Genomic DNA, 12,501 nt, shown 5'->3' with positions numbered 1-12,501 from the left:
GTAGCTGTGTGAGTAAGATAAGCGACCCTAGTGGCCGACACAAACACCTGGCCCATCTAGGAGTGGCACTGCAGTGTCACGCAGGATGGCCCTTCCAAAAAACACTCCCCAAACAGCACATGACGCAAATAAAAATGAAAGAAAAAAGAGGTGCAAGATGGAATTGTCCTTGGGCCCTCCCACCCACCCTTATGTTGTATAAACAGGACATGCACACTTTAACCAACCCATCATTTCAGTGACAGGGTCTGCCACACGACTGTGACTGAAATGACGGGTTGGTTTGGACCCCCACCGAAAAAGAAGCAATTAATCTCTCCTTGCACAAACTGGCTCTACAGAGGCAAGATGTCCACCTCATCATCATCCTCCGATATATCACCGTGTACATCCCGCTCCTCACAGATTATCAATTCGTCCCCACTGGAATCCACCATCTCAGCTCCCTGTGTACTTTGTGGAGGCAATTGCTGCTGGTCAATGTCTCCACGGAGGAATTGATTATAATTCATTTTAATGAACATCATCTTCTCCACATTTTCTGGAAGTAACCTCGTACGCCGATTGCTGACAAGGTGAGCGGCGGCACTAAACACTCTTTCGGAGTACACACTTGTGGGAGGGCAACTTAGGTAGAATAAAGCCAGTTTGTGCAAGGGCCTCCAAATTGCCTCTTTTTCCTGCCAGTATAAGTACGGACTGTCTGACGTGCCTACTTGGATGCGGTCACTCATATAATCCTCCACCATTCTTTCAATGGTGACAGAATCATATGCAGTGACAGTAGACGACATGTCCGTAATCGTTGTCAGGTCCTTCAGTCCGGACCAGATGTCAGCATCAGCAGTCGCTCCAGACTGCCCTGCATCACCGCCAGCGGGTGGGCTCGGAATTCTGAGCCTTTTCCTCGCACCCCCAGTTGCGGGAGAATGTGAAGGAGGAGATGTTGACTTGACAATTTTGTCACCAGCAGGTCTTTGAACCCCAGCAGACTTGTGTCTGCCGGAAAGAGAGATCCAAGGTAGGTTTTAAATCTAGGATCGAGCACGGTGGCCAAAATGTAGTGCTCTGATTTCAACAGATTGACCACCCGTGAATCCTTGTTAAGCGAATTAAGGGCTCCATCCACAAGTCCCACATGCCTAGCGGAATCGCTCCCTTTTAGCTCCTCCTTCAATGCCTCCAGCTTCTTCTGCAAAAGCCTGATGAGGGGAATGACCTGACTCAGGCTGGCAGTGTCTGAACTGACTTCACGTGTGGCAAGTTCAAAAGGTTGCAGAACCTTGCACAACGTTGAAATCATTCTCCACTGCGCTTGAGACAGGTACATTCCACCTCCTATATCGTGCTCAATTGTATAGGCTTGAATGGCCTTTTGCTGCTCCTCCAACCTCTGAAGCATATAGAGGGTTGAATTCCACCTCGTTACCACTTCTTGCTTCAGATGATGGCAGGGCAGGTTCAGGAGTTTTTGGTGGTGCTCCAGTCTTCTGTACGTGGTGCCTGTACGCCGAAAGTGTCCCGCAATTCTTCTGGCCACCGACAGCATCTCTTGCACGCCCCTGTCGTTTTTTAAAAAATTCTGCACCACCAAATTCAAGGTATGTGCAAAACATGGGACGTGCTGGAATTTGCCCATATTTAATGCACACACAATATTGCTGGCGTTGTCCGATGCCACAAATCCACAGGAGAGACCAATTGGGGTAAGCCATTCCGCGATGATCTTCCTCAGTTGCCGTAAGAGGTTTTCAGCTGTGTGCGTATTCTGGAAACCGGTGATACAAAGCGTAGCCTGCCTAGGAAAGAGTTGGCGTTTGCGAGATGCTGCTACTGGTGCCGCCGCTGCTGTTCTTGCGGCGGGAGTCCATACATCTACCCAGTGGGCTGTCACAGTCATATAGTCCTGACCCTGCCCTGCTCCACTTGTCCACATGTCCGTGGTTAAGTGGACATTGGGTACAACTGCATTTTTTAGGACACTGGTGAGTCTTTTTCTGACGTCCGTGTACATTCTCGGTATCGCCTGCCTAGAGAAGTGGAACCTAGATGGTATTTGGTAACGGGGGCACACTACCTCAAGAAATTGTCTAGTTCCCTGTGAACGAACGGCGGATACCGGACGCACGTCTAACACCAACATAGTTGTCAAGGCCTCAGTTATCCGCTTTGCAACAGGATGACTGCTGTGATATTTCATCTTCCTCGCAAAGGACTGTTGGACAGTCAATTGCTTGGTGGAAGTAGTAAAAGTGGGCTTACGACTTCCCCTCTGGGATGACCATCGACTCCCAGCAGCAACAACAGCAGCGCCAGCAGCAGTAGGCGTTACACGCAAGGATGCATCGGAGGAATCCCAGGCAGGAGAGGACTCGTCAGAATTGCCAGTGACATGGCCTGCAGGACTATTGGCATTCCTGGGGAAGGAGGAAATTGACACTGAGGGAGTTGGTGGGGTGGTTTGCGTGAGCTTGGTTACAAGAGGAAGGGATTTACTGGTCAGTGGACTGCTTCCGCTGTCGCCCAAAGTTTTTGAACTTGTCACTGACTTATTATGAATGCGCTGCAGGTGACGTATAAGGGAGGATGTTCCGAGGTGGTTAACGTCCTTACCCCTACTTATTACAGCTTGACAAAGGCAACACACGGCTTGACAAATGTTGTCCGCATTTCTGTTGAAATACTTCCACACCGAAGAGCTGATTTTTTTGGTATTTTCACCAGGCATGTCAACGGCCCTATTCCTCCCACGGACAACAGGTGTCTCCCCGGGTGCCTGACTTAAACAAACCACCTCACCATCAGAATACTCCTTGTCAATTTCCTCCCCAGCGCCAGCAACACCCATATCCTCCTCATCCTGGTGTACTTCAACACTGACATCTTCAATCTGACTATCAGGAACTGGACTGCGGGTGCTCCTTCCAGCACTTGCAGGGGGCGTGCAAATGGTGGAAGGCGCATGCTCTTCACGTCCAGTGTTGGGAAGGTCAGGCATCGCAACCGACACAATTGGACTCTCCTTGTGGATTTGGGATTTCGAAGAACGCACAGTTCTTTGCGGTGCTTTTGCCAGCTTGAGTCTTTTCATTTTTCTAGCGAGAGGCTGAGTGCTTCCATCCTCATGTGAAGCTGAACCACTAGCCATGAACATAGGCCAGGGCCTCAGCCGTTCCTTGCCACTCCGTGTGGTAAATGGCATATTGGCAAGTTTACGCTTCTCCTCCGACAATTTTATTTTAGATTTTGGAGTCCTTTTTTTACTGATATTTGGTGTTTTGGATTTTACATGCTCTGTACTATGACATTGGGCATCGGCCTTGGCAGACGACGTTGCTGGCATTTCATCGTCTCGGCCATGACTAGTGGCAGCAGCTTCAGCACGAGGTGGAAGTGGATCTTGATCTTTCCCTAATTTTGGAACCTCAACATTTTTGTTCTCCATATTTTAATAGGCACAACTAAAAGGCACCTCAGGTAAACAATGGAGATGGATGGATACTAGTATACTTATGGATGGACGAGCGACTGCCGACACAGAGGTAGCTACAGCCGTGGACTACCGTACTGTGTCTGCTGCTAATATAGACTGGATGATAATGAGATGAAATTAATATATATATATATATAATATCACTAGTACTGCAGCCGGACAGGTATATATATTTATTATGTAATGACTGATGACGGACCTGCTGGACACTGTCAGCTCAGCAGCACCGCAGACTGCTACAGTAAGCTACTATAGTAGTATGTATCAAGAAGAAAGAAAAAAAAAAACCACGGGTAGGTGGTATACAATTATGGATGGACCAGCGACTGCCGACACAGAGGTAGATACAGCCGTGGACTACCGTACTGTGTCTGCTGCTAATATAGACTGGATGATAATGAGATGAAATTAATATATATATATAATATCACTAGTACTGCAGCCGGACAGGTATATATATTTATTATGTAATGACTGATGACGGACCTGCTGGACACTGTCAGCTCAGCAGCACCGCAGACTGCTACAGTAAGCTACTATAGTAGTATGTATCAAGAAGAAAGAAAAAAAAAAAAAACACGGGTAGGTGGTATACAATTATGGATGGACCAGCGACTGCCGACACAGAGGTAGCTACAGCCGTGGACTACCGTACTGTGTCTGCTGCTAATATAGACTGGATGATAATGAGATGAAATTAATATATATATATATATAATATCACTAGTACTGCAGCCGGACAGGTATATATATTTATTATGTAATGACTGATGACGGACCTGCTGGACACTGTCAGCTCAGCAGCACCGCAGACTGCTACAGTAAGCTACTATAGTAGTATGTATCAAGAAGAAAGAAAAAAAAAAAAACACGGGTAGGTGGTATACAATTATGGATGGACCAGCGACTGCCGACACAGAGGTAGCTACAGCCGTGGACTACCGTACTGTGTCTGCTGCTAATATAGACTGGATGATAATGAGATTAAATTAATATATATATATATAATATCACTAGTACTGCAGCCGGACAGGTATATATATTTATTATGTAATGACTGATGACGGACCTGCTGGACACTGTCAGCTCAGCAGCACCGCAGACTGCTACAGTAAGCTACTATAGTAGTATGTATCAAGAAGAAAGAAAAAAAAAAAAACACGGGTAGGTGGTATACAATTATGGATGGACCAGCGACTGCCGACACAGAGGTAGCTACAGCCGTGGACTACCGTACTGTGTCTGCTGCTAATATAGACTGGAGGATAATGAGATGAAATTAATATATATATATATAATATCACTAGTACTGCAGCCGGACAGGTATATATATTTATTATGAAATGACTGATGACGGACCTGCTGGACACTGTCAGCTCAGCAGCACCGCAGACTGCTACAGTAAGCTACTATAGTAGTATGTATCAAGAAGAAAGAAAAAAAAAAAAACACGGGTAGGTGGTATACAATTATGGATGGACCAGCGACTGCCGACACAGAGGTAGCTACAGCCGTGGACTACCGTACTGTGTCTGCTGCTAATATAGACTGGATGATAATGAGATGAAATTAATATATATATATATATATATAATATCACTAGTACTGCAGCCGGACAGGTATATATATTTATTATGTAATGACTGATGACGGACCTGCTGGACACTGTCAGCTCAGCAGCACCGCAGACTGCTACAGTAAGCTACTATAGTAGTATGTATCAAGAAGAAAGAAAAAAAAAAACCACGGGTAGGTGGTATACAATTATGGATGGACCAGCGACTGCCGACACAGAGGTAGCTACAGCCGTGGACTACCGTACTGTGTCTGCTGCTAATATAGACTGGATGATAATGAGATGAAATTAATATATATATATATAATATCACTAGTACTGCAGCCGGACAGGTATATATATATTTATTATGTAATGACTGATGACGGACCTGCTGGACACTGTCAGCTCAGCACCGCAGACTGCTACAGTAAGCTACTATAGTAGTATGTATCAAGAAGAAAGAAAAAAAAAAAAAACACGGGTAGGTGGTATACAATTATATATATATTATATACAATTATATATATATATATATATATATATATATATATATATATATTAAACTGGTGGTGATTAATTAAACTGGTGGTCAGGTCACTGGTCACACTATCAGCAACTTGCAAGTAGTACTCCTAAGCAGACAATCACAATATATACTGGTGGTCAGTGTGGTCACAATGGCAGTGTGGCACTCTGGCAGCAAAAGTGTGCACTGTACGTTAATATGTACTCCTGCTCTCAGACTCTAACTGCTCCCCACTGTCTCCCCCACAAGTCAGATATACAGTCACACTATCACTTCAGCAAGTAGTAGTACTCCTCCTAATGCTCCCCAAAATTACTAAAGTAAATACTGTGTCTCTCTCTACTCTAGTCTCACTCTCTTCTCTATAAACGGAGAGGACGCCAGCCACGTCCTCTCCCTATCAATCTCAATGCACGTGTGAAAATGGCGGCGACGCGCGGCTTCTTATATAGAATCCGAGTCTCGCGATAGAATCCGAGCCTCGCGAGAATCCGACAGCGGGATGATGACGTTCGGGCGCGCTCGGGTTAACCGAGCAAGGCGGGAAGATCCGAGTCGCTCGGACCCGTGTAAAAAAACCCGAAGTTCGGGCGGGTTCGGATTCCGAGGAACCGAACCCGCTCATCTCTAGTTAACATACAAACTCAACACAAACAGGTTCGTAGCTGGGAATTGAACAGATGAGCTCAGTAAGAAGGTAATGCTAACCACTACACCACTGTGCTGCCCAGGGGCGGCTTAAGAGAGGAGAGGGCCCATGCGCCGGCTCAGTGCGGGCCCTCTCCCTCTTTGTGCCAGAGTCTACTGATTCGTAGAATCACCACGAAAAATGGCCACCACACTATTTTCCTGGTGATTTCTGCTGCTCTGCAGCGCCTGGCTGACGCCTACCTGGGACTTCTGAGACGTCAGGGAGGTAAGTATAACTATATGTGAGTATATACGGTGTGATGTGGTGTGGGCCCATGTGCACAGCACACCCTGCTCCCATTATATATACACCATTGATGCCACAGCAATATATAAATAACTTAGTATATTTAATTTTTTGGGTCTTCAGCATTTCATGAACACTACCATAGCATAAAACAGGAAAAATATACAGAATATTGGTTCATTTATGTATGCAGCAGGGGCTGACATACTACCATACACAATGAAATACAGTTTTGTTTTTTCTATTTTGTTGATGGAAATGAAATGTCACCTGCAGATATGAGAATGAGCAGCCATTTAGAAAAGCAGTGGAGGAGGAGATCCGATCCTTGTACAAAGTGATTGATGATGCAAACTTGACAAAAATGGACTTGGAGAGTCAGATAGAGGGCATGAAGGAGGAACTCGCTCTACTGTCAAAGAACCATGAAGAGGTAAATAGTATTTTATTTACAGTGTAGCCTTTATTTCAGGTGTTTCTATTGTCTGTGAAGCAAAGGCGTATTAAGAGAGGAGGGGGACTGTGTGTAGTCTCCATCTGGGCCCCCTCCTCTCTCGGCACAGCAGTAGTCTCTGAGCACTAGGTTCACCAGGAGATCCTATGGCTGTCCCAGAGTCTGGTGCGTATGCGCAGACCTCCGGGAAAATGGCACAGCTGCCATTTTCTCTGTGATTTTCATTCTATACATGCACAAAATGCAGAGAAAATGGCAGACATGCCATTTACCCAGTGGTCTCTGCAGCTTAGGGATAAGCATTGAATAAATGGGTGCAGGGTACACGGCACACCCTGCACCCATTATAGACACACCACTACTGTGTAGAACTTGAGAATAAGAGTTGTGACTAGTGGTTGAAATCAACTGATGCAAGTTCTCAGAAACATCATTTTCCAGCCTATATTATTATAAGCCATATTTATGCACCAAACTCTTAATATACTGTAATTATTATATATTTATTACCAGTTATTTATATAGCACACACATATTCCACAGCACTTTATAGAGAATATTTGGCCATTCACATCAGTCCCTGCCCAAGTGGAGCTAACAATCTATATTTCCTACCACATGTACACGCACACGCATTCTGGTTAGGGTTAACTTTGTAGGGAGCCAATTAACCTACAACTATATATATTTTTGGATTGTGGGAGGAAACCGGAGTAGCGGGGTAACCCTCACAAGCCCGGGGAGAATATACAAACGCCACATACTGTAGTTAGAACCATGGTGGGAATCAAACCCATGATCTCAATGCTGTGAGGCAGTAATGTTAACTATTACACCGTCTCAACGGTTGTTTCCTCTCATATGTACATCAGTCTAAATTTGGGTACACACCAATACATTCGTCTCAATCACCCGATATTATTAGCTGATAAACTGCTTAAACCGCTCCTGCAAACGGTCAGATCAGTAAGTCGCAACTTATGTTCAGTTTAATATTTAAACCGACCGACTTCCCGATCCACTGAAGAACGTACATACTGAGATAGAAATAGCTCAATGTGTATAGGGGCTACACTGATCAGATAAACACTCCATGGATTGCGGTTATTCTTCCTACTCCTATTGCAATGATTTCCCACATGCAATTGCGATTATTTGCTAATATCGACAGAAAAGTGTCTAATTCAGGCGCAAAAATTATATTAACACACAAAAATATTTATACTGTATATATAATTGCAGTAATCAGATAGTGCAAAATCATATGCAGCTCCCTTGTGGTAACCTGGTAAATTACCCTCACAGACAATGAATAAATTGTATAACACAACTAAAATATTACGGTGTTATAAAAGAGAGCGCATAAAATATATTGGGCCTAATTCAAGGTTGATCGCAAAAGCAAAATCTTCCTCTAATGGGCAAAAACATGTGCAGTGCAGGTGGGGCAGGGAGAGTTAGATTTGCAAAGAAATCTTCACTACTAGCGAGATCGCAGTGGCCCCTCGATGTGTGTGCAGTGTAATCGCAGCACCTGCACAGTCTGCTAATAATCGCCTATGTGGGTTTTTAGGATGTGAAGACTCTATACAAGCAGCTGGCAGGATCCCAGCTGGAAGAAGTGGATACCCCAATTGGTACAGGACTTGATGATATATTAGAGACCATCAGAATTCACTGGGAGAAAGACATTGAGAAGAACAGAGCTGAATCTGGCGCTCTTCTTCAAGCTAAAGTAAGTAAAAGTCATTGATACATTGATGTATTTGCCTGTAAAAGTAGCTTTGCTTTGCAGTATACTGTACATGTACACATTCCTGCTTATACGCATGTTAGGCTCTAAGTATGTAAGATATAGAACTATTATTTTGTGATTCTATATGTAACTATAGGTATGGAATGCTACAGATTATTCTCATGCAGCGGAAATGCTGTACTGTATGTGGGTGTTATGTGGGAGGTGTTCCAAGAACCAGTTTCAGACATTGTCAAGGATAAACAAGCATAATAATTCTTGGACCTAATAATTTATTATTGGAACAAATTTGTATGAATTTCTACTGTAAATCCAGCTTCAGCAACACTTAACATGCAGCTATATGTCTGCATGTTTCATGAGACATTTATTTATGTTTAATTACATGAGTCTCTATAGTATGCAGCACTTTACAGAAAAGAATCATTGACATCAGTCCCTGCCCAACCAAGAGCTTACAGCCTAAAATTACAGCCATATAAACATGTTATAGGGTTATATGCAAATTATCTACCAATATGTTTTTGGACTGTGGGAAGCTGGAACACCCACTAAGATGGTGACTTGGTCAAATTGAACCAATAACCCCTAGTGTTTTAAAGCAGCAATGCTCACCATTGTGCCACTATACTGCCTAATATAGCTCTATAATGCTGCAGTGACCATTTGTCATATTCAAGAGCAGTATCTATTGCGAAGAAAAATACAAGGTGATCAATATATAAAACACTGTTAAAGTTAACGACTGTAATTTGTACTAACTTTTTCTGCAGCTAGATTTCTGTAGATATGATAATGTGATCAAGTATTACAAATGTGAATGTTATTATAGTATTCATTATTTTCCCCCTTTGTTGAAAATATCCTATCAAAAGCAAAAACAGGATTTTAATACCTAGCGGTACATCCTTTTCTCCTAGTTCGTAGAAGATGCTGGGGTCCAATTTAGTACCATGGGGTATCGATGGGTCCTTTGGGAGCCACTGGCACTTTAAGCGTTTAATAGTGTGGGCTGGCTTCTCCCTCTATGCCCCTCCTACCAGACTCAGTCTAGAAACTGTGCTCGAGGAGACAGACATACTTCGAGAGAAGGAAATACACAGATAGTGGTGAGAACACACCAGCTCACACAAACCAAAGAAAACATGCTGAAGTAAACACATGCTAACTAGCATGAACAAGAACAGCAACAGCTGAACCAATACTTAACAAGTAACAATGTAGGAAAACTAAGCACTGGGCATCCTCTACAGACTAGGAGAAAATCATTTACCAGTAGGTATTAAAATCCTGTTTTCTCTTACGTCCTAGAGGATGCTGCAGTCCATTTTAGTACCATGGGGATGTTTAAAAGCTCCCTGTACGGGAGGGAGAGTGCTGAGGCTCCTGCAGAACTGATTGACCAAACTTTAGGTCCTCAGAGGCCAAAGTATTGAACTTGCAGAACTTAGCAAACGTGTTGGACCCTGACCAAGTAGCTGCTCTGCAAAGTTGAAGAGCCAAGACACCCCGGGCAGCCGTCCAGGAAGAACACACTGAACGAGTATAGTGGGCCTGTACAGATCTTGGAACCGGCAATCCTGCCGTGGAATAAGCATGCTGGATAGTTAGCCTGATCCAATTGTCTGCTTAGAAGCAGGACACCCAATCTTAATGTGATCATAAAGGACAAACAGTGTGTCCGATTTCCTGTGACGCGCTGTCCTCTTCACATAAATCTTCAAAGCCCTCACAACATACAAGGACTTTGAAGCAGCTGAGGTGTCAGTAGCCACTGGCACTACAATAGGTTGGTTGAAAAGCCAACACAACCTTTGGAAGAAATTGCTTACGCGTTCTGAGCTCAGCTCTATCCTCATGGAAAACCAAGTAGAGGCTCTTGTGTGACAATGCCCCCAATTCTGACACCCAACTGTGTGCCCGCCTTCCACGTAAGAAACTTTATGTCCACCTCTTGTTAAGGCCCAAACCAATCCGATTGCAGGAACTGCAACACCACATTAAGATCCCAAGGTGCCGTAGGAGGCACAAAGGGTGGTTGGATGTGTAGAACTCCTTTCAAGAATGTCTGAATCTCCTGGGGGAATAGCCAATTGTTTCTGGAAGAAAATGGGCAAGGCCGAGATCTGGACTTTTATGGAGCCCAAGCGTAGGCCCACATCCATACCTGCTTGAAGAAAGAGGAGAAAACTCCCTAGTTGAAACTCCACCGCAGGAAACTTCTTGGATTCACACCAAGACACATACTTTTTCCAAATCCGATGGTAATGCTTAGACGTTGCTCCCTTCCTAGCTTGGATCAGAGTAGGAATTACTTTGTTCAGAATGCTCTTCCGAACTAAGATCTGGCGCTCAACTTCCATGCTGTCAAACGTAGCCATGGTAAGTCTTGATAGACGAACGGCGCCTGTTGTAGAAGGTCCTCGCGAAGAGGAAGAGGGTTCGGATCCTCCAGTAGTAAATCCAGAAGATCAGCGTACCAATCCCTCCTTGGCCAGTTCGGAGCAATGAGGATCTCCAGAACTCGTGTTCTTTTTATTAACTTGAGAATCCTTGGGATGAGCGGAAGTGGAGGGAACACATACACTGACTGGAAGACCCATGGAGTTACCAGCGCATCCACCGCCACTGCTTGTGGGTCTCTTGACCTGGAACAGTACCTCCAAAGCTTCTTGTAGCGATAAGAAGCCATCATGTCTATCTGAGGTACACCCATGGTGGAGGCCCCATTCTCCTGGATGGAGATCGTGTCTGCTGAGGAAGTCTGCTTCCCACTTGTCCACTCCCGGAATGAAGATTGCCGACAGTGCCACCGCGGGCCTTTCTGCCCAGAGGAGGATTCTTGTTACCTCTGACATTGCAGCTCTGCTCTTCGTTCCGCAGTGTCGGTTTATGTAAGACACCGCCGTTACATTGTCCGACTGAACTTGAATGGCTTGATCTTGCAGAAGATGTGCCGCTTGTAGAAGGCTGTTGTATATGGCCCTTAGTTCCAGAATGTTTATCGGAAGGATGGCTTCCTGACTTGACCACTTTCCTTGGAAGTTTTTCCTCTTGGTGACTGCTCCCCCAACCTCTGAGGCTTGCATCTGTGGCTAGAAGAATCCAATTTTGAATTCCGAACCTGCGGCCCTCGAGCAGGTGAGAAGTCTGCAGCCACCAATGGAGTGAAATTCTGGCTTTTGGCGACAGGCGTATCCGCTGGTGCATGTGAAGATGTGATCCGGACCACTTGTCCATAAGATCCAGCTGAAAGAATCTTGCATGGAATCTTCCGTACTGCACGGCCTCGTAGGAGACTATCATCTTTCCCAGGAGGCGAATGCACTGATGAACCGATACCTGGGCTGGCTTCAGGACATCCCGGACCATTGACTGGATCACCAAGGCTCTCTCCACTGGTAGAAACACCTTCTGTACTTCCATGTTGAGAATCATCCCCAGGAAGGGCAGTCTCCTTGTTGTTTCCAAATGTGATTTTGGAAGATTCAGGATCCACCCATGATCCTGGAGCAGTTGAGTTGAGAGAGCAATACTCTGCAACAACCTCTCCCTGGAAGATGTCTTTATCAGTCCAGATATGGGATTATGGGGGTAATTCTGAGTTGATCGCAGCAGGAATTTTGTTAGCAGTTTGGCAAAACCATGTGCATTGCAGGGGAGGCAGATATAACATGTGCAGAGAGAGTTAGATTTGGGTGGGTTATGTTGTTTCTGTGCAGGGTAAATACTGGCTGCTTTATTTTTACACTGCAATTTAGATTGCAGATTGAACAC

At 44.7% G+C, this 12,501-nt stretch overlaps 1 protein-coding gene across 1 annotated transcript in view; it reads left to right on the top strand.

The window, feature by feature from the left end:
* Positions 1 to 12,501, top strand: part of BFSP2 (beaded filament structural protein 2) — a 125,383-nt gene that overhangs the window by 85,938 nt on the left and 26,944 nt on the right. Inside the window, exons 3-4 of the mRNA XM_063924871.1 lie at positions 6,791 to 6,947; positions 8,542 to 8,703. Coding sequence (XP_063780941.1) covers positions 6,791 to 6,947; positions 8,542 to 8,703 — 319 coding nt within the window. The remainder of the gene's footprint in view (positions 1 to 6,790; positions 6,948 to 8,541; positions 8,704 to 12,501) is intronic.

Source organism: Pseudophryne corroboree, chromosome 5 (genome assembly GCF_028390025.1).
Source record: "Pseudophryne corroboree isolate aPseCor3 chromosome 5, aPseCor3.hap2, whole genome shotgun sequence".
NCBI lineage: Eukaryota > Metazoa > Chordata > Amphibia > Anura > Myobatrachidae > Pseudophryne > Pseudophryne corroboree.
This window is presented reverse-complemented; position numbering and strand designations above follow the sequence as displayed.